Raw genomic sequence first — 20,410 nt, 5'->3', positions numbered from 1 at the left:
CTGGCTGTTGAGGCTATGAGAGGCTTTGTCCCTTAATTTCTTAACCATAAGTGGGTAAATAGGTTCTCTTATTTGCTGCATGAATACCAAATAAACTTTAGACATACACCAGTGGAGGGGACAGTATAGTAATTCATTTGAGCACTAAAATGCCGAAGAATTAATTTAAAGAATATTGTCTCCTCTATTAGAAGAAGCCTCTTGTTTCTCAGACTGAAGAGCAAGGAAGAGTGCTCAGAGAGAAAGATCTGTGCATATCACAGTCCATTACTGACTGCAGCAATTAGGTCATTAAATATTATTCTACCATACTTCGTTTTTAAAAAGTGTGCCTTAATCTCCGAGTTTTCTACTTAACTACTTCTAGGAACGAATCTGTGCAACTCAACTCTCAAACGTAGTCAACTAGGAGGTAAACACTGGTGAGAAGTGTGATACTAGACAGCAGACGAGCGGAATTGTCCGAGCATCTTCTAAATTTTTAAATTAAATACAAAGCTGATCCACCCACTTCCCTACTACAGCAAATACATACTAGATTGAGTTCTATCAGGGAAGGTCTAGAACAGGCACATCAAGTGGCCTGGACTTGAGCAAAAACGAAATCCATAAACTATATATTTCTCAGTCATATATCTCTTCTTGCCAGTCTGGGTTTGCAGTAAAGACTCTGATTTTCTTTTCCTTTTCCTCTGCTGGTCTCTGTTCCAACCATTCCCTTTTTGATTATTATTATTTTTTTTTCTTTTCCTCTCTCCTTACAGAGGTAGCCGAGGAGCTTGGAAGAACGGCCTCCTCCTCATCCCTGGTTCCTTACTTGCCACGGTTACCCATGCTTCCCTCCAAGACTAGAACTCTGAAGAAACAGGCGGAGAACAAGGAGAACATTGAAGGAACACAAGATACTGGGGAGCACTCGGCCTCCAGCTCGGCACCAGGTGTGGGCACTGGGACAGTGGCGGTGAGGCCATGTGTTCTGGGATAGGCTTGCTGCGGTGTAGATTGCCGGAGAAACAGAAGAAAACAGAACAATGTGACATGGGAAGGTGCTTTGTGCTGCCATGTTAGGGCTGTTGGCCACCTCAGCAGCCCACTTATTTACTAGCAAACAGAAAACACTGTCGGCTTGTACAATGTTCTTTTAGTAAATCCCATTATATTTTTTTCTTTTCAATTTACTTCTGCTGCTTTTTTTAAAGTGACAGCTTCAAAACTGAAGTTGACAATGCAACAAGAGATTTTCTTTTATACTTATGGTATTTGGGGAAGGAGAAGAAACTACAGGAGGGGAATAAGAAACTAGAAAAAAAGAGTAACTTCACTTTCTCCTGAACTCTCTCTTAAGTGGCCTCCTTTGTATAGACAACAGACAAGTCACGCATGCAGAATTGGGGAAAAAATAAAAAAAAAAATCAAAAGCATGCCAGCCTCGCACAAAAATAAAAGTGCTAACTTCCTCTCTCAGTCTCTTTCTGCAGAACCTGGGCAGCTAAATGCACCAGGCCCATAAAGCCCACTGCAGGACAGGGAGGTGGAAATGGCAATTGATTTTGCAGATTCACCCTTGTTTCTTCTGTCTAGGTTTTATCAGAAGCACACAGCCAACAAGTGGGTCTCCTGCACTGCCTCGCAAGCAGAGGGACAAGTCACCCAGCAGTCTGTTGGAGGATGCCAAAGAGACCACTTTCACCAGGGACAGAAAAGGTGGCTTCTTCAGCTCCTTCATGAAGAAGAGGAATGCTCCCACACCTCCCAAGCGCAGCAGTTCCTTCCGGGAGATGGAGAACCAGCCCCATAAGAAATATGAGCTGACGGGTAACTTTTCATCTGTTGCTTCCTTGCAGCATGTGGATGGGTTCTCTTTTGCTCCCACGCAGCAGGACGCATGCCTGGCCCCCCCCAAGTGCTATGGCGGGGGCTTTGTGCAGAGGACCTTCTACAACGATGATGGCACTGGTACCAGCAGTGGTGGGGGTGTAAGCACTGGTGGTGGGTGGTCGGGCATCACTGGATTCTTTACGCCACGCTTGATTAAAAAGACACTGGGTTTACGAGCGGGAAAACCCACTGGCAATGAAGAAGCTTCAAAGCCTTTTCCAAGGTCAAACTCTACATCTTCCATGTCCTCAGGGCTTCCAGAGCAGGATAGGATGGCAATGACTCTTCCCAGAAATTCCCAGAGGTCAAAAATCCAGCTGGAACGGACAGTGTCCACCTCCTCTCAGCCTGATGAGGGCACAGGGAGGGCCAATGACCTGCTTCCCAAAAGGTTTGAAGAAGGCCCTGCTTTGACCAGAGAGAGACCAAAAGCAAAACTCTTGCCAAGGGGTGCCACAGCACTTCCTTTCCGAACTCCCTCTGGATCGGAAGAAAAGGAGAATCCAGGGCTGACAGCAGCTCCTAAGGGCAAAGAGAAAAACAGTGGCCCACGGCAAGGGGCCCTTGAAGATGGTGAGAGACCGGGGTGGTCATCTCCAGTAAAGGCTGCAGCAATACTTCCAACCACTCATAACCACAAAGTGCCAGTCCTGATCTCACCCACTCTAAAACACACTCCAGCAGACGTGCAGCTCATTGGCACAGACTCTCAGGGTAATAAATTTAAGCTCTTATCTGAGCATCAGGTCACTTCTTCCGGCGACAGGGACCGGCCCAGACGGGTAAAACCAAAGTGTGCTCCACCTCCACCACCGGTGATGAGGCTCCTACAACAGCCAGCTGCCTGCTCAGATGCAGCAGAAGAGTTGAGCAATGTGGCGGGAGCGCAGCATGGACTGGAATCAAGTGAAGGGAGCAAGAAGGCAGCAGCAGCAGCACCTGTTGGTGGAAAATCTGGGAGGCTCGTGATGCCTTCACCTCAAGTGCCTCTGTCATCGTCTTCCACCTCCCCAGTGAAAATGGCCAATGGCACGGCTGGCGCAAAAGTAGCGCTCAGAAAGACCAAACAGGCAGCTGAGAAAATCTCTGCAGACAAAATCAGCAAGGAAGCACTGCTGGAGTGCGCAGATCTGCTCTCGAGCGCCATCGCCGAGCCGACACCAAACAGCCAGCTGGTGGACACAGGGCACCAGCTGTTGGATTACTGCTCAGGCTACGTGGACTGCATCCCGCATACACGCAACAAATTTGCCTTCCGGGAAGCCGTGAGCAAACTGGAACTCAGCCTGCAGGAACTGCAGGTGTCCTCAACAGCTGCTAGCGTCCCTGGGGCAAACCCCGTCCTTAATAACTTATTGTCGTGTGTCCAAGAAATCAGCGATGTGGTGCAAAGGTAGCTACTGTCAATCGGGGTAAGAGAAATACACGCGGGGAGGGGGGGACTGTTTTTCTGTACTGATGCTTTCAAAAGGAAAGACTGATACTTGAGTATGTGAAGTACCTCAGATCACTGAGTTCTCCTCACGTTTACAGGTTCATCTCAAAGAAAGGGGGATGGAGAGGGCAGGTTAAAGCTGTAAAGGGCAGAGCATCAAGTATTTGTCCTTACCTAGTCCGTCTGATCTGCTTGGTATGGCAAGGGAAGGAAGTTCCTTGCTCCTCCCTTGGAGAGGCAGGAGAATCGATGGCGGGTTGGCGCTCTGGGAAGGATGGTTTGATGCGCGATAGTTGGAGTACTGGAGTGGCTGCAGGCCACTCAGCTGTACCGATCCTCCCCTGTCTGCACTAACGCATGCTTTGGCCTCCTGACAAGGCAAAGGAAGGGCACTGGGGCTCCGCTGGTACCAACTGCCAAGCAGTCTGAGCTGGAGTAGCTCTGAAGGAGGAGGTTGCGTGCGGTTGAGGGAAAGGTCTGATGCACTGACAGTATCCAGAGCTGCTGGAGGTGGATGCACTAGCCCAGATGGCTTACTTCCACAGTGCTGTTGCTGCTGTAACGAGAACTGCAAAATTAGTTAATGTATGAAACTATCCCTTTTCCGTCCTGTCCAACTCATCCACCACGTGTTCTCATCTCCATTGTATCGGAAGTGTCAGGGATGCTGGGCAGACTTACCACTGGAATACCCCCTTCCCCACCACACAGCCTTCACTTGGTTGATATCTATTTCTAGTGGTCTAGCACAGGTGCTGCTTGATGGGCTTTCGTGAGTAGTTTGGGGCTCCTGCACAACTTGCCAGTGTTGTTATTGGGGTGGGTGGGTTGGTCTTGGTTGTTTTTTTTTTTTAAGCTCTAGATTGTTTTTAACTTGTTACCAGGTTGATTCCCCAATTCAGTTTCATCACCTTGAGGACCCGTGGTAGGTAAGGCAGAGCCTCCGCCACCCCTGGCTGTTCTCCACATTCCTTTAGCAGTCACAGCGCTGCGGGGCCAGCTGGAGAGCTGGAAAGTACAGCCTCACCTGCTCGCCCCGCGCCCTTGCTGCTGCAGGATTCCCTGGACCAGTCCCTACTCCTGGCATAACACTAACACTGCGCGCTGCTGGCTTCTTGGGATTTGTTCTAGTGCTTGCTGGTCTCGCAGGCTTTCCTGCGTTTAAAGGTGACTAGATGTGTCACCCCATGGAGGAATCACAGCCGTCTTTTTTTTTTAATGTGTTTTAAAGGCTAGACCAGAATCTCATGCTGTGGCATAGGGAACATACACATAAACTGTACACTCCCCTGCCCAGGACGTGACAGTGTTACGGCTCTGCCTCGGAGAGCTCTCGCTGGGTTATGGCCTCTGCCGTCTGATGTCTACTGACAATCCCAGAATGAAAGGAGTCGTGCGGTTGAAGTTGTCTTCCTTGGTCCTAGTGCTGTTTGTAAACTGTTGTGGCCTCAAAAAGCCCGTCTTCCGTGTATACACACGGCGCCCCGAGATGTAAATGTACTGGCAAGTAGAAAGACCTCAAGTAACTGTTGGTTTGAGAGAGGAAGAAAACAGGTCTGATACCTGGCTCTGAATACACGTTACCCTGCATGCTGCTGCTCACTTGAGGATCTGGCTTGCTTTGCACCTTAAATCTTTTATTTTTGGCTAAAATGCTTTTTTAACTTGTTTTTAAAGTGTGATTGTGCTACTTTTAGTTTGAGCATTTAGAGTTGAGCTGGAGCACAGGTGTGAATTTAGAAGATGGGCACGTCCGTTTCTGTGTAGAAGCATTGCCCTGTTGATGCTTGGAAGTGTGCTGGGCCGTCTCAGGGAGTGTCCCTGTTTTTTTCCATGGAGCATGGCAAGACAGTGTCCTGGAAAAATCTGTAGAAATGGACTGGTGTTTGAGAATCCTCATTTTATCACTGATCTGTGGGAAATAAAGTTGTGTCACGATGCATGAATGCGCACCAGTGGAGCGAGCAGTAGGTGAGGTAAAACGGACCATGTGAGCTACACTGTCCAAGTGATATGGTGACAATAAAAGCAACCCCTCCGCCCCAGCTGACAGGCATTAATTAATTATTCCTGACTCCGGTGAGCTAGCATCTAAGTGGAGACAAATGAAAGTACAGCATGGGTTACTCATCCTGAGCGAGCAGTACCAAGCCCCCCCACCCAAGCCTGCTGTCTAGTTCTGCACTAGGATTTTCAGCGCGCCCAGGCTCTCCTGCAGCCCATGGCAGGGGAGGCCGTGCTGGGGCGCTCTCACAGCAACGCTCGGCCGTAACGCAGAGTGCCAAACCGTTATCTTGTAGACTTTACTGAGGGCTTTTGTGGTTTACCTTATCTCTTTCAGTCATCTTTACTGAAGGTGTGCATCGCTGCACACCAAACTGCCTGCCTTTGGAAAGGTGACCTGCAAAGGGAAGAGGGCTTGTGATACTGTGTCACATGGCCTTTTAAACAATCAAAGGATTGAAGAGGTGTGGGAGCTTTCTTCAGGGCAGGAAGGCAGCTCTTGTTTGCCCTGGCAGACAATCATGTAGGTTCATCGTTGTACTACTGCTCGGCCTAGGACGAACAGACTGAAACTGAAGTGATTCTCAGGGGAAAGGTATTTTAACAAGAAAACTTTAAAGCTGTCAGTCCAGTTCTGATGAGTATTTTGAAGGAAGCCTTTTTTTCCCTGAATGCCAGTCTTCCAGAAAAGCTCCAGCAAAAGCGATAGACTAGCAAACAATTCCTGGAATTTTTAACTACTAAAACTTCCTCCTCTCAGACCCCTTTCAGAGAAACTAACTGTGCCCTAATGAAGGACTGGTTCCCCTCCCTGGTCATCCGCGCTTCCTTTCAGATGCCGCCTGGATTCTCCTCCCCACGGCAGAGGCGCTGGGCAGTGGGACAAGGCAGTGTGCAGTAACACAGCCGAAGCAGCCATCTGCTTTTACAGAGTCACAGAACGGCCAAGGTGGGACGGGACCTTGAGAGGTCACCTGGTTCAACCTCCCCGCTCAAGCAGGGCCACCTAGAGCCACCTGCCCAGGACCACATCCAGATGGCTTTTGAGCATCTCCAGGGATGGAGCCTCCACAACCTCTGTGGGCAACGCAGAAGCCCATTCAGTCCTGATCCCTCCAGTGGAGGGGTAAACACAGAACACTGGAATTTGGGGATGTGCCTGTCATCGCTCCCATGGAGGGCGTTTTCTCTGCTCTTACCTGTTGTCTTACGTCAGGTAGGTAGATCACGGCAGAGGTAGTGCTGACTTGACAATAGGTGTGGAATTTTTTTTCCCCTAAGTAGATGGCTGCAGAATTGCTGCTGCTTCTGCTGCCCAATAGTGTGTATTCCCAAACTGGAATTTTCCCCTGCCCTCTGGCAGGATAGCAAAAAGATGATACCTGGGAAAGCTGGTTCTGCTGTAGATCACTCTTCAGCTGTTCTTCCTTCTTTCAGCCTTAACGGCTGCCGTAGCAGCTTCCCTGCTTCCAGCCTCACACAGTGCGTTCAGAGTAACCTAAGGATGGTGGAGCCCCGTTACGTGGCCCAGTGAAGAGCACGTCTCGCTCCACTGTTCAGGGTAGGGACGAGGCATGCACTCCTGTTGTGTGTCCTTTCCTCACCGCTGTCAGAAGGCACTTGCAGCCGGGCTCTCTCACTCGCAGTACCTTGGGCTAGAGTTCAAAGTGGTCTTGTTTGCAAGGGGATGGCATCACGTAGGGCCTGGTAATGCCAAGCACAAAGCATGCACTCACACGAGTGAGCTGATGTGGGGCACTTTCTCTTGCTAGCTGCTGTGGGGAATTAGCGACTCACAGGTGCAATTCTCTCTTCTTCCTGCACTGTACACCCTGTTTAACCCCAGAAGTGGTGCACTCAGCTGTCTGACTGGCAGCACTTCGATTTAATCATGTTTTTCATTAGTGCAGACAGGGGTGAAACCGAATTAAGAGTCTGGGTTTGGGGACTGCCTTGAATTTAGCTGCTGGGAAAGTGGAATTGAATGGAGCAGTGTTGCTGATGCAGAAGACAATGGGGAAGTGGGGGGGGCTGTCTATTCCCGTCCTCCTCCCACAGGACATTTCTCCTGAGCACCACTGGCATTGGGTCAGTGACACACAGTCAAACACACACGTTGACATCCCATCAGGTGTGCTTACGCAAGAGTTTCACAGCACACCGCTCTCTGTGGGCAGCAGGAACTAAACCCCACAGCGTGGGGCAATAGCTGCACCAGAACTGCCACATTGAGAGAACATCCCCTCCTGAAAAGGCAGCGGGTGCGTGAGCAGGTAGGATGGGTTATGCTGTAAACCCAGAAAGAAATCCAGCCCCTGATGTCTGTACTGCTTACCTAAGGCAGGCTTCCCCAGCGGCTGAGGTGCTCAGCGTTTTGCTTGTCCGTACTCTTGGGCATCAGCAGCTGTGACAAGCACTAATGAATCCCAAAGATTGCTTTTGCAAACGTAACAGGCTGCTCTCTTCTCTTAAACACTCAACCCAGCCCTGCTGCTACTCAGTAGCTGGCAGGAAAACGGCAGGGTAGCGACCACAGCGTGCCCATTGAGCACGGATGGGCACTGTGGCTGCACGCCAGTTGCTTGTAGGGTAGAGCAAAACCTGCAGCCTGTTGCCTGACGGTAGGAAAGGAGAGGTTACGGGACACTGACATTTCTAACAAACACCTACACGCGAAGAAGTGTCTGTACCAAAGGAGGTCATTCTTCCAAACGTGTCTGCTGTGCACAGGAGGTGAAGCCCAGCTGGCTCAGCACGCTGTTTGTATCGGTAGTGAACTCATTGAGGGCAGGAATGGATTGAAATGAAACACGTTAATCACCAATCACTCTACCAGTGTTGTCAACTGTTTTTTTTGTTTTTAATTGTTATTGTAATATATTTTGGTTGTTTTTCTAATTTAATTCTCTCACTATCGTCTGACTGTGAACTGCGAACAGTGTTAAACTTGATGTAAATAAGGCCCTTTGAAGGGCCTCTTTGCCTGTCGTTCCACAAAGTTTTGCCAATTTGCGTTTTGTTTTAAATAAAGGTTGCAATATTTTATTGGCAAAAACACTTGAGTGTCCGCTGCTTTTTTTTCCCCTTAAGGAATATTTGAAGCTGTTTACTACTAACTTGGAGTTTGTTACTTTGGGTAGAAAAGGCAAGTTGATTATAAACCTGTTAAAAAGGGAAATCATTTAATTCTGCCAGATTGCAAAGAAAAGCAGTATCTTTATTTATGCCTTTAACATCAAACATAATGTTGCCATTGGGCGGTAAGAGGAGAGCGGTTCTTACTGTTGGGGTTGTATAATCAACTGCTCACATAATTCTCAAACATGGACAAGTGTGACCTGGCAGAGCGCAGGGTCTTGCATCATCAGTTTGACAGTTGCCCTCTTTGGCACCACCACCACCAGCTCCTTCACCAGTAACGGTAAGAACTGCTTAACCTGCCAGCTTCACACCAGCCCTGCGCTGGCAAAACACTGACAGAGTGACTCCCTTCCGCTCCAAAGAGCGTCAGTCTAACCTGGACAGATGAAGATTCTTTTCTATTTAAAAAAAAAAAAATAAATAAACAACAACAAACATAGGCTGTCCTGGTTTCTACAACCTTCCAAGCAACAAGCCTTCAACTAACAACTTTCTAAACTTTCTGCCCAGATTACAGAACACAACCTAAGTTGTGTCCTTCTGCAGGGCTGCATCCTCCCTTCCCCAGCTGACTCCCCCGGAGTCTCCCTCTGCTCTTTGCAGGCTGAAGCTTTAGGATTGACAATTTGCGATTAAGAGATTATCCACAAACCGAGCCTCCGAAATGCCTGATAACAGTCCACGCTGGCACAGGCCCTAAGGTCCAGTCTAGAGGTAAGATTAACTTTCCATCAGTTGAGCAGCAAGAAAGCGGCTGGCTTGTCTTCCTGCCTTGGACTATGAAGCCTCGTTAGATAACGGAGCCAGCGTGCCCGGAGGGAAACGCGAACTCAAAGTCTGCAGGAGCCGTAAGTGTGTCTGGTCAATCTTTTCCCAGAGGTCGTGCTGCTCATCACTGGCACCACAGAGAGGTTCCAAGCTTAAAATAGATCCAAGGTCCGCACAGGGGCTGGCGGGGAGCTAAGCCCTGTCCTTGCCGCGTGCTGTTTCACCTCAGCCCCCCAGCCCAGCGCTGTTGGAGGGGAGTTTTGACCTAGAGGTCACAAAGCGATTCCTGTAACACTGCTGAAATTTTTTGGTCCTGCTGTAACATACTTATCACCTGGCAAGTACCCAGACAGCAAACAGCCCCTTGGTGTAGTAATGCTGATAAAAAAACCACAGCCAAAAAAACACAGCCTGCAACATACTGAAAAAAAAAAAAAAAAGAAAAAAGGAAAAAAAGAAAGAAAGAACACAAGCTTACTGCATCCCTGAAAACTCAGATTCAACTGCAGCCTGTTCCTTCAGCCCCCAGCCTCCTCAACTGCCCTTTGCCCTTAAAAGAGGAATTAGTCTCCCTTTTGTTTTTTTTTTTTAACTTCACAGTGAAGCAAACAGGTTCTTCACCAAACTGCTTAGAAAAACAATTTCAGCAGAAGTTCACCTCATCCCTGCAGCTGCTTCCATACAACGGAAGATTCCAACGAGAGGGACACTCCAAAGTGAGAGGCTATGGATTTGACATCTCCAGAGGAGATTATTCAGTCATTTTCTCTACGCAAGGGCCTCCCTGCACAAACCGTGATCCTGGCGCATGTGTCCCCAAGTGGCAGACACCTTGTGAATGCAGGAGAGCAATAGAGAAAAAAACCTCAACTCCAGCAAAAGAGTTCTGTGCAATCTTGTAAAGTGACAGAGAAAAGAGGGGACAGGGATGAGGACGCTGCTTCTGCTGGGCTGTCTCAACAGGACCAGCCTGTCCAAGGCCTTCATTACACGGTAACAAACGGAGGACTTGGCCATCCCAGCTCACGTCAAACAACGCATCTGTCAGCACAACCAAATCACTACTTCATCACCTGCTAAAAGAAGGGACTTGAAAAATGCCACACTGATTTCAAACGCAGCCAGGTGCAGGCCATGACTGCGTCCCAGGAGAGGGGTGGGGTGCACCTCTTTCCCTGCAAACAGCCCTCGCAATAACGCGGGGTTAAGTCTCTGTCCCCGTGCAAGTGCATGGCTGGGTAGTCTGCTTGCCTGACCTTCTGCAAGGAGAGCAGCTCCCAGTGTGCAGAACCACCTTCACCACTGGTGTAGTCCCACCTGGCTTTCAAGGAAGGAAGTAATTGATGCGCTGGGATACGGATTTACAGCCCTGTGCAGAGAAAAGCTTCTCCTCTTTGGGGACAAACACCATCATCCTGGCCACCTCGTCGAGGGTTGCCTCTGTGTACACGAGTCCACGGGCCAGGAAAGCATCCCTCGCGCAGAGCTTCACGTGGTGGTACTCCAGGGGCAGGAACGGCACGAAGAAATCAATAAGGTTCTCTTTGAGGAGGTGGCTGCGGGCGTAACCGTTCTCTGCAGCAAAAAAGCAAGACAAAACGAACTTCAGAAGCTTCATCTGAGAGCTGACGTCCCTTTGTGAGGCAAGGGCTCATCTCTCTTGGGAGGGCCGTCTTGGCTCATCCAGGCATATGTGGTGGGAGAGAGACACCCACTTGTACAGAGCTGGCCAGCACTGAGTCTGAACAGAGAACGTCCCTACGGCTTGCCCATCTCAGGCCAAGAGAAGCATCGATGCTTCCCTTCAGTGTTAGGCTGCCTCTCACAACCTGGCCGTTTCCAGGGCTGATGGGGGCCAGAAGGACTCACAGCTCCCTCCCCGTGGCCCTCGCTGCTGCAGCGGTGCCGTGCTCGTGGGGCTGTGCAGATGTGGATGGAGGAAGGGGCTTGTGTTGCAAATAACCCCGGAGTGAGGGCTGGAGTAAAGGCTTGTTCCACAGCACACACACTTGGGCACCACAAGGTGGATGGCACTGGGTAAGAAGGCCCTGAGTGGTGTGGAGGGGCAGGTTTGCGGGCAGCCTGCCCACACCATCCCGCAAGCGAACCCAGCTCTTACCTGCAGGCTCCAGCAGCTCCAGCCGCAGCCGCTGCTCCAGGAACTCCATGGAGATCTCCTCCCGTGCCCGGCCGGCTCGCCAGAAGTCCAGGGCTACCTCGTTGATGGTGTTGCCACCAAGATTGCTGTGGACACAGAAGGGAAGTGACTCAACCATGCCCCCACAGATGAATTGCTGAGAGGTGCCAGCAGCCTCCCCTACAGACAGGCCTCAGCCATGCTGCTCACAACGAAGGATTTGCTGGGTAGGATCAGCATCTGAAATATTAGCACACGGAGGAACCAGTTTTTTTCCGCAAAGAGTCCCTTTTCTGTAGGCATCTATATGGCCATCTTCCATCTTGCCAGCCCAGACCCTGGGGCAGGTGGTTTCTCGCCCAGGGTGAGACCAGGAGCCAGCAGAATCCTCCATCTCGGTCAGTCCCCTGTCCTGGCTGGGATGCCATCGACCTCGCAGGTGACACTTGACCCCGCACCAAGCTCTCAACAAGCCACCCCTGAAAGTCCAAGCTGGAGGGCAGAGCACATGGCAGGAGTTCCACTGGAAGTAAAGATCCAGGGCAAGGATTCAAGTGGCAGCCCAGGACTTGGCAAAACATCGCCTGCCCGAGGGACAAAGCAATGTAGTTCCCACGCAAGGACTCCAGTGGACACCCACCGTGGGGGCAGCTCCATGGTGGGGGACACAAGGTCCTGACAGTTGTCGAGGCTCCCAGGGCAGCCCCTCACCTTGGAAAGCAGTTCAAGGCCAGGCAGCCCCCATCTGCTGGTGAGGGGTTTGCAACAGCCACAGACAACAGCCCCCAGCGCCCCACCACCAGTGAGCCAGTGATATTGGGAACCAGCTGGCTGCAGGGCTTGTGTAGGTGGGAGGCAGAGTCGCACTGGGAGACACAGATCTTGCACCCATCTTTCCTTTTGTGTCAGAGGCTCTGGACCCATTCAAACAGAGGGGAGGCAAAATTAAAAATCCACCAGTTTCCCCCCGACTGCCTTGTTGGAGGGAAACAGCTTGAACTGATCCTGCTCCCACCCAGACCACAGGAGAAAGAGCCCCTTTTGCGTGGGGACAGCCAGCCACTCCCACCCCATCCCCTAAACCTGGCCCAGGCTGCAGAAGCAGGCTGGTGGCCAAAGAAGCCCTGGGGCAGAGCCAGCCCTCCTACAACAGGTCTGTGTCACACTGCCACCGGGTATGATGAAACCCCCCCAGGATGACACGCTGCTGCGGTTCACGGCACCCTGCTCCCTCTGCTCGGTGGCACAAAGGGGCTGACGTGTCCTGCCAGCATCTACACGGCTTGCCAGGTAGGACACAAGGTCAGCTCAGCGCAGCTGGCAGCACGTCCACCCTGCCCCGAGCAACACAGGAGAACCTGCCCCGTCCACCACAGCTCCTGCCACGGGCTGGCGCAGGTAGGACTGAAACGTGGCTGGCTCCACAAGCACCCGGCACAGACACAGCTCTTCCATGGGCAGAGGAACTTCCCTGGGGAACCACCAAGCTTGGAGGTTTAAACACCAGTGGGAGACAGAGAATAAATACTCTGCCCACTTTGGGAACTCCTCTTGTCAGAGCGAAACTGAAGGCTGTAAATCCTAAATTGAAGGGGGCCCAAGATGCTTGTCTCTCCTTGGCATTTCTCACTGGCTCCCTCAGGCACGTGCCTACCTCGCATCTCGGTTTTGACGCGTCCCACTTCTCCCCCTAGATGTGTCCCATCTAGGCCTGGGTCAGGACAATGTTAGGGTGTGCACGTGCTAAAAATCCTTTCTCCCTCTGGATGGAAAAGGAGCTAACCTCCAGGGACCAAATCAGAGGGCAAGCCGATGCCAGGGCCAGCCCTCACGGCACAGCACAGATGGCACCTCAGCCTGCAGCCACGGCCAGGCAGTGGGAACTCCCCACCTCCCACTCCCAGCTATCAGCACCACATCGTACACAAGCTTCCCACCAGACGTGAAGCCCCAGCTTTGCTCCCTGGAGCACGGGATCTCCCGGATCAGCTCTCCAGAGTGCCACCACTCTAGCACTGACTCACTGGTTCCTTGCCTAGACACTGGCTCAGGTGTCCCAGCCAAACTGGACCTCAGCTCCTCCTGCAAACGCCCTGTACCCAGGGAGGATGCCCAGCATCAATAAGCAAAACTGCCTCTTGGAGGAGCTAAGACATCTCTTTCCCCTCCTCTGCAGCCTCAGCCCCTCATATCGCACACCTTGGGGATAAATTCCACCACTCTGTTCCTCCCCATCCCTCTGGGGGCCCAGAAATCACCTGAGGAAGAGGAAGATGGATCTCCGGTAATCCACCTGGCCCTTGTTGTCGTTGCGAGCCATGAAAGGCTTGATGGCATCCAGGAGGCTGGAATGAAGTTTCTCTGCCTCATCGAAGATGAACAGGGACTGCTTGCAGAGCTGCACAGTATCACTTATCTGCTTCTTCAGCTGAGCCTGCAGAGCAGCAGGGGGGCGCGTGAGAGGCCCAGCAGCAGTCGCTGGTGCCAAGAGATCGTGCAGGGGCTGAGCATGGATGCGGGGGGCTAACCCTGGCTGGCAGCTAAGCACCACACAGCCGCTCGCTCGTTCCCTCCCACCCGGCGGGACAGGGCAGAGAATAGGAAGAGCAAAAGCAAGTGAACATGTGGGTCAATATAAAGATAGCTTAGTAAGTGAAGGAAAGAGGAAAAAGAAAGAAAAAAAAAGTAAGTGGTGCAAAGGCAATCACCCACACTTGCCACTGATGCCCAGCCAGTCTCTTAGCAATGGATTCCTACCCCAAAACCCTATTCCCTCAGTTTTTATAGCTGAGTACGACATTGAACAGCACAGAATATCCCTTTGGTCAGCTGTCTAGTGTGTGTCCACCCCAACTTCTTGCGCACCCCCAGCCTACTGACTGCAGGGGCAGAGTGGGAGAAGGAGAAAGCCTTGAGGCTCAGCAGCAGCCAAAACACTGCTGTCTTATCAGCACTGTTCTACGCACAGATCCAAAACACAGCACCCTACAGGCTGCTGCGAAGAAAAGAAACTCCATCCCAGCTGGACCAAGCACCCTGGACCATCCCCACCGTGTTTGCTGACTCTTACCTTGTACGAGTCCACGTACTTGTGATGGGGGAAGTGGAAGAGTGAGATGAAGACCCTGACGCACTCGCTCTTCAGCCCGTCGCGGTACAGGTGACTGGCCAGCATCCGGGCCACAAAGTTCTTGCCTGTGCCAGACCAGCCGTGGAAGGACAGGACCAGAGCCTTCTGCGGCTGCCGGCTCTGCAGGAACCCCTGCACTGCCCGGATGACGACTTCTTTGGCCAAGTGCTGCCCGTGGAGCTGCCCATTGAGGTCTGCTTCTAGCCCTGCAGGAAAGAGAGCACAAGAGCTCAGCTTTAACTTGCAAGCCCAGCTGCTGCTGGTGCTGCAGGTAGAAATAAGAGGAGAGAAGGTGGCAGGGCACTAAGCTCACACGGACCTGCTGGTGGGGCCTGAGAGGAGTCTGAAGTGGCATTGCAGCCTCAGGGTTAATGAGGCAGGCTGCCTGTGCCCCGCCTGCAAAATGACACAGATTTCCACTGACTCCTTTTTTCCTTCGGGGAGTGGAAGAGGTATTTGACAGCTGCAGGCAGCACTGAAGCCCACAGGCCCTCAGGAGCTCCCAGCAGAGGATATGGACATCAGAAGCCTCAGGGCCAGCAAAACACAATGACATCTGCATGGGGCTTACATGCAGCTCTCAGTGTAACCTCCTGCCCTGGGGCTGGATACTGGGCCAGTTTGGGTCCCACTGCATATGCCTGGGAGCTACCAGATGAAGGCAGGGCTCACCGCAAACCAGAGCAGACATGCTGTACAGTTAAGGAGTAAATTCTCTTGCAGTCTCGGAGGTACAAAGGAATAACGGGAAGCAGGACTTAGCCCAGCCCCTCACCCTCCCACAAGCTCAGCATCCTGCTCAGAAACGCCCTTTACTTACATCACCCCAAAACTAACAAAATAGACAATAGGGAGAGGCAGCAGAGACAAGCACTGGTGGGGTCTCCCAGGCAGAGCACCTACCTGTGATGTTGTTGACTATCCTGCAGTCTCCCGTCTTGCAGCACTTGCCGAAGCTGCAGTACCAGGCAGAGAGGATCTCCAGGTAATCCTGGCCCACCAGAGGCAAGCTCCAGCCTGGAAAAGGCAGCGGTCTGAGCACAGACGTGCCAGCAAGCATCTGTTTTGTGTTTTGTGTGGATGCTCAGCTGAACCCAGTTAACAGCAGCCCTGCTCCCAGCTGTGGGGAGGAGGAATAAGCACATAAGGGGCAGCAGCTGGCTCATGAGAGATGGGGGTGGGGAGGGAGATGCTGAGGGCAGCAACCCTTGGGAAGGGAAAGACAGTGTCTGCAGGGGCTGGGGGCACAGCCCCTTCTGCTGGGGTGTTTAGACCCTAAACATGGACTAGAGGGAGAGAAAGGAAAAAGGAGCTTACCTGGCCTGGGACTGGACTCTTCCTCCTCCTCCTCCTCCTCTTCACAGCCCTTCTGCCACACCTTGCACGCCAGGTACTGCCAATACTGTTTGGAGAGAGCACCCACAGCTCCCAAGTGCTCCTTCACAGCTTCGTACCTCGCCCTGCCCCATGGTCCCCCCTCTGCTAACGGGCTCTGCTCCTCTTCCCAAGGCCCCCGCGGCGTTGTCCCTCGGTTCCCCAGCCCCTCCGAGCCCCCCAGCAGCAGCAGGCAGCAGGCCAGCCCCAGGAGGGCCGAGGGCCTGCCCTGACCCATGGCGGTGGGTTGGGGATCCCAGAGAGCTGGGAGCGGCCCCTGCTCCTATTCTGCTGGCTGGCAGCAGGCTCCCGGCCTCCCTTAAACCGCCCGAGCTGTGATCTCACTTCCTGGCTGGCTGCAATTGGAGTTGCGGAGGGGAAAGCCGTCGGGTGGTGTCACTGCCACGTCGGGCACGGGCTCGTCCCCCGTCCCATGAACAGAGACCCCGCCGGACTCCGCAGCGCTGGGCTGGGCATGGCTCCCGCCAGCGCCACGCTGCAAACCCCCACCCTGCTCCCAAAAGGAGGTAGGAGGCACCCCTCCAGTCCCTGTTCAGCACAAAACTTGGACCTCATCCTCTCCCCGGGTCCCGCCAACCCTCGCTGGGAGTGAAGGCGAGCGGCTCCTCTGCCAGCCTGGCTGGAGAGATGCCCAAGGAAGCCCCCGGCACCGCTACCAGCCCGCTCACGCTGAGCTGCACCACTGCAACCCTCCACACCGGGAAAAGCTGCAGCACCAGCAACAAATGCCTGGGGACAGCACATAATCCAGTTTTTAAGCAGCCCAGTGCCCCAGCTGTTTTGCTGCCACAAATGCAAGAGGCGTTGGCAGTTGTTCATCGGGGTGATTTCCAAGGTGACACAAAAATAACAGGCAGGCAGGAGTGCCTGCGGATGAGTCAGACGGGGAGCAGAGGCAGCTGCACTGTGCTGTGCAGAGTGCATCTGCTGCCTGCCGCGCTGTGAGCTCGGTGTGGCGACTAGACCAGAGCTCTAGGAGAAAGGGTTTTGTTGCTGGCTCTGGGACAGGCTTGCTGCATTACACTGGACGTGTGTCATGCCTCATCTACCTCAGGGAGTGTTGCTCTTTACTTTGACATCAGTGTGTTCTTCATACACCGGTACATCCAAACACTAACACAGGTAGGGTGGCCTCCACCCAAGCAGCCAGGGGAAAAAAAAAAAAAAAAAAAAAAAAAAAAATCAGATCAGCACAGAACCACTGTGAAATCACATACAAGAACTCATTACAACCACTAAGGTCACCACCACCAACCAGTTTTCTCCAACAAGCTGTAAAATCCCTCCTGTGCAGGGGAGTAGCGAGCAGTTGTTAGGGCTGGCTGCCCGTGCTTTGGCAGGAGATTCCAAGACCCCATGCAAAGCCTGGCTTTGATTTTGGAAACAGGTAAACTTCAACCCTCCAAAGCACAACTGGTAAGTGCTGCCATGCTAAGTACACAGACTCAGTTCTGTGGGGGAGATGGAAAGTGGATAAGCCCCATGTAACTTGTATTTTGCCCTAAGCTGTACCCACTGCGGGCTTATTATAAGGGACTAACACCTCTACAAGTTACTGAGCATCAGGACAAGTCTACCCACAACTTATGCTAACTGAGACAAGGCCAAGATGCTTTGGACATGGAAAGAATTTCAAAGTTATCTCATGTGCTTAGAAAAACAAAAATAAGAATGCAATTCATGCAGCCTGGCGATTCACTTGTTCAGGTGGATGGGGAGCGGGACACAGCTCCGCCGAGGTGCGGTGTGGAGCACATCACCATCTATGGGTGGCTGTACAGATTACACAGCAGCATTAAAGATCCTGGTATTAACATAATTACCCCCTCCAGCTTCAAAAATAATCGGTGAGGCTAAAACCTTAACACCAGTTGCACTAACTTAAACAGATCTAAAACCTGTGCACATAGAAATAAAATCAATGAAAAATAGAACTCACTGTAGCCACAGCAAACTGCTCTCAGCCTTTCTGAAAACTAGTTGAAGGATCTGAATTGAAGCATTTATATAGATTTATAAATAAATTCACAGCTGTAACATTCAAACTCTGCCTTCTCAGGGACAAGTGCTTTAGTTGAAGAGAGCTTATCAAAAGGGACAGACTTCATAAGAAGTAGATCCTTCCATGTTCCAAAGGAAAAAAGTTTGAGAAAACAAATTCTGAAAGACAAAACAACTGACTGTCCAACACCACACCGGCTCCACTGTACTACAGCATAATTCCTGGGGTGTCAGCTTCACCCAGACATGGCAATGGTAACAGCTAGAGAGGTAAATAAAAGTAGTCATTTAGTAACCTGCCAACTACACGCTCTTTGACCTGGCTCTGAGGTTAACAAGGGATTGAAATGGGGTTGAGGAGAAGGGAATAAAAATCCACTCCCCTAAAAAATTCAACTCCCTCTGCAGGGACTCAGGGAGGAAATTATCCCCACGGACTAGAAGGGAAGCTGCAGGAGACTGGAAGAGATCCTACTGCCCTGCACTGAGAACTCGCTCATGCCTGAGCAAGTTCCGTCTTGGGAAGGACGGAACTAGGAAGCCCAGCAGTCAACACTCTAGTACAGCTTCCTGGGATTACATCTCCACTATTTTTTTTTCTTTCTCTGCTGAATCTCAAACACTCCCTATACTATTTGCTAACCTTCAGCTGACAGTCATACAGGAAGAGGTAGCTGCAGGGATCTGCGTGGCTCCAGAGACGATGCTAGGATGGATGGCTTTTCACCTCACAGCTGGTTGTGCCAAACCAGTCCTGGCAAGCAGCAACCACCCAATTTAAAAAATCCATGATCTTGGGTCCAGTCAGGTCTTACAGTGCAGATATCATCTAAAAAGAAAGAACAAACAGTGCCATGAAAGTGTGGTTATGCCTGGCTTATTCAGCACCCCTAACACAAGTCGATACAAGCAAACACTCCGAGGGAACCTTGCAGTCCAGCATTCGATACTACAGGCTGTATCTGCTGGACAGGGAAATGCCATGCAGCCATCCTTTTATGGTTTTTCCCATTTCCACACAGCAATTCCTTCTGCACATCTATAGATGAACTCTGACAGGCAGGATGGAGAGGGGAGTGTCTCCAGAGCTCAGTATAACACAGCTATGGATTAGATCTCTAAATAAAAGGAAGATCTGGAATACAGGATATAAGGGGAGTCCTTTCCCGTCCTTCCTTTAGTTTTTCTTCCCCACAAAGTCCTATCCTATCCACAGTTTCTTAAAAATATTGAGACACTCCACAAAGAAAAAACAACAAAGCACCAGTCCCACACCTGGGATATATGAACTAAGAACTTATTTTCATTTACAATTTTTAGAATAAATAAATATTTCTAGGGAAAGAATCTGAAAGAAATTCAGAAGAAAGTGCTAATTTTCAAGCCCCTTTGGTTCTCCATTGGCTCCAACTTGTTTCTGTTCATTCTTTTGTAAAATTATGTTCATTACATAATCAGAAACACTTTAAAATCTTCCAGCTATATGAATTCTCACTCTGTTACTAAGGCCAACTACTCCAAAATTACATACCAGTAATACAAAAAAGTGCTTTAAAAAACAGCTCTCAAAACTAGCTATTCCAGCCTTTCAAAACTTAAAAGCATCTGTAGCTTTTCTGCAAGTTGAACTGCTTATACACAAGCAAGCATCCTGTCCTGCTCCCTGAGCAAACTGGCACCTCAAAAATAGAGATGGAGGATATGAAAAATTATTTTCACCACACAATGCTAGGAGACAAAAAAAAAACCACCCCAGAACATCCTCCCCCACGAAACCCCCAAAATAAAACCCAAAAACCAGTTCTTAAAAAATTCATCAATGCTGAAGTGCAAAGTTTCAACTGAGAAACTCTAGTCTAAGAAAAAGCAGGTGCCTTTGGTCGTTTCACACCACCATGCTGATGCTGCTGGCCAAGTCAAAGAGCATTCCCACATTTCCATGAGAAGCATGGTGCCTTGGTGGTTTTGTGCTGTCCTGTCCCCGAGAACCGTAAGGGGGCTGGCAGCAACTCACGCAGTCCTCAGAAGCACACAGCAGCTCTCGGTGGCTTCCTTGGCTTCCAGATGCCTGACATTCAGAACTGCAAGCATCACGTCCTACCTCTGAAAAACTCACTGCAGGGGGTTATTGAGAAAACAAGCTCTGATACAGGCAGATTAAACCCCTGCACCCTGTGGGAACAGATTTGGATGGCTGTTTACTTGCCCTGTCTCATAAAAGGGCTTCAATAAAAGCGTAGAACAGCCAACCGTGAACACCTGCCAACTCTATCCACATCTCTTGCCAACTCAATATACGTCCCTTGCTTCATGTAACCAAGCCAACTTATTGGGACACAACCAAGAAATCAGCCTAGGTGCGTTGTTCTTCTGCATCACTTTGGGACACTATTCTTAAACACACTTTTCTTTACCAACAAGGCTCTTGCAAACAACCGGCACATTTGACTCCATTCTTCGCTAACTATGACTGGAATAAATGCCATGGATAACTATTAGTGCAGAAATAACTATGAAACAT

The 20,410-nt window shown here is 50.9% G+C and overlaps 2 protein-coding genes across 2 annotated transcripts in view; one reads left to right on the top strand and one right to left on the bottom strand.

The window, feature by feature from the left end:
• Positions 1–3,285, top strand: part of ABL2 (ABL proto-oncogene 2, non-receptor tyrosine kinase) — a 45,553-nt gene extending 42,268 nt beyond the window's left edge. Inside the window, exons 10-11 of the mRNA XM_086754072.1 lie at positions 765–938; positions 1,582–3,285. Of these exons, the coding sequence (XP_086610198.1) occupies positions 765–938; positions 1,582–3,275 (1,868 nt within the window). The 3' untranslated portion in view covers positions 3,276–3,285. The remainder of the gene's footprint in view (positions 1–764; positions 939–1,581) is intronic.
• Positions 3,286–10,550: 7,265 nt separating this feature from the next.
• On the bottom strand, positions 10,551–16,105 carry TOR3A (torsin family 3 member A). The gene is made up of 6 exons (XM_086754079.1): positions 15,811–16,105; positions 15,397–15,510; positions 14,434–14,699; positions 13,622–13,797; positions 11,346–11,470; positions 10,551–10,801 (listed from the first exon to the last, which is right to left on the bottom strand). The coding sequence occupies exons 1-6, from the start codon at positions 16,103–16,105 to the stop codon at positions 10,551–10,553; spliced, it is 1,227 nt and encodes a 408-aa protein (XP_086610205.1).
• Positions 16,106–20,410: the final 4,305 nt, after the last annotated feature.

Source organism: Chlamydotis macqueenii, chromosome 8 (assembly GCF_036417535.1).
Source record: "Chlamydotis macqueenii isolate bChlMac1 chromosome 8, bChlMac1.mat, whole genome shotgun sequence".
NCBI classification, from domain to species: domain Eukaryota; kingdom Metazoa; phylum Chordata; class Aves; order Otidiformes; family Otididae; genus Chlamydotis; species Chlamydotis macqueenii.
Note: the sequence above shows the minus strand (reverse complement) of the source record. Positions and strands in the feature narration are given on the sequence as shown.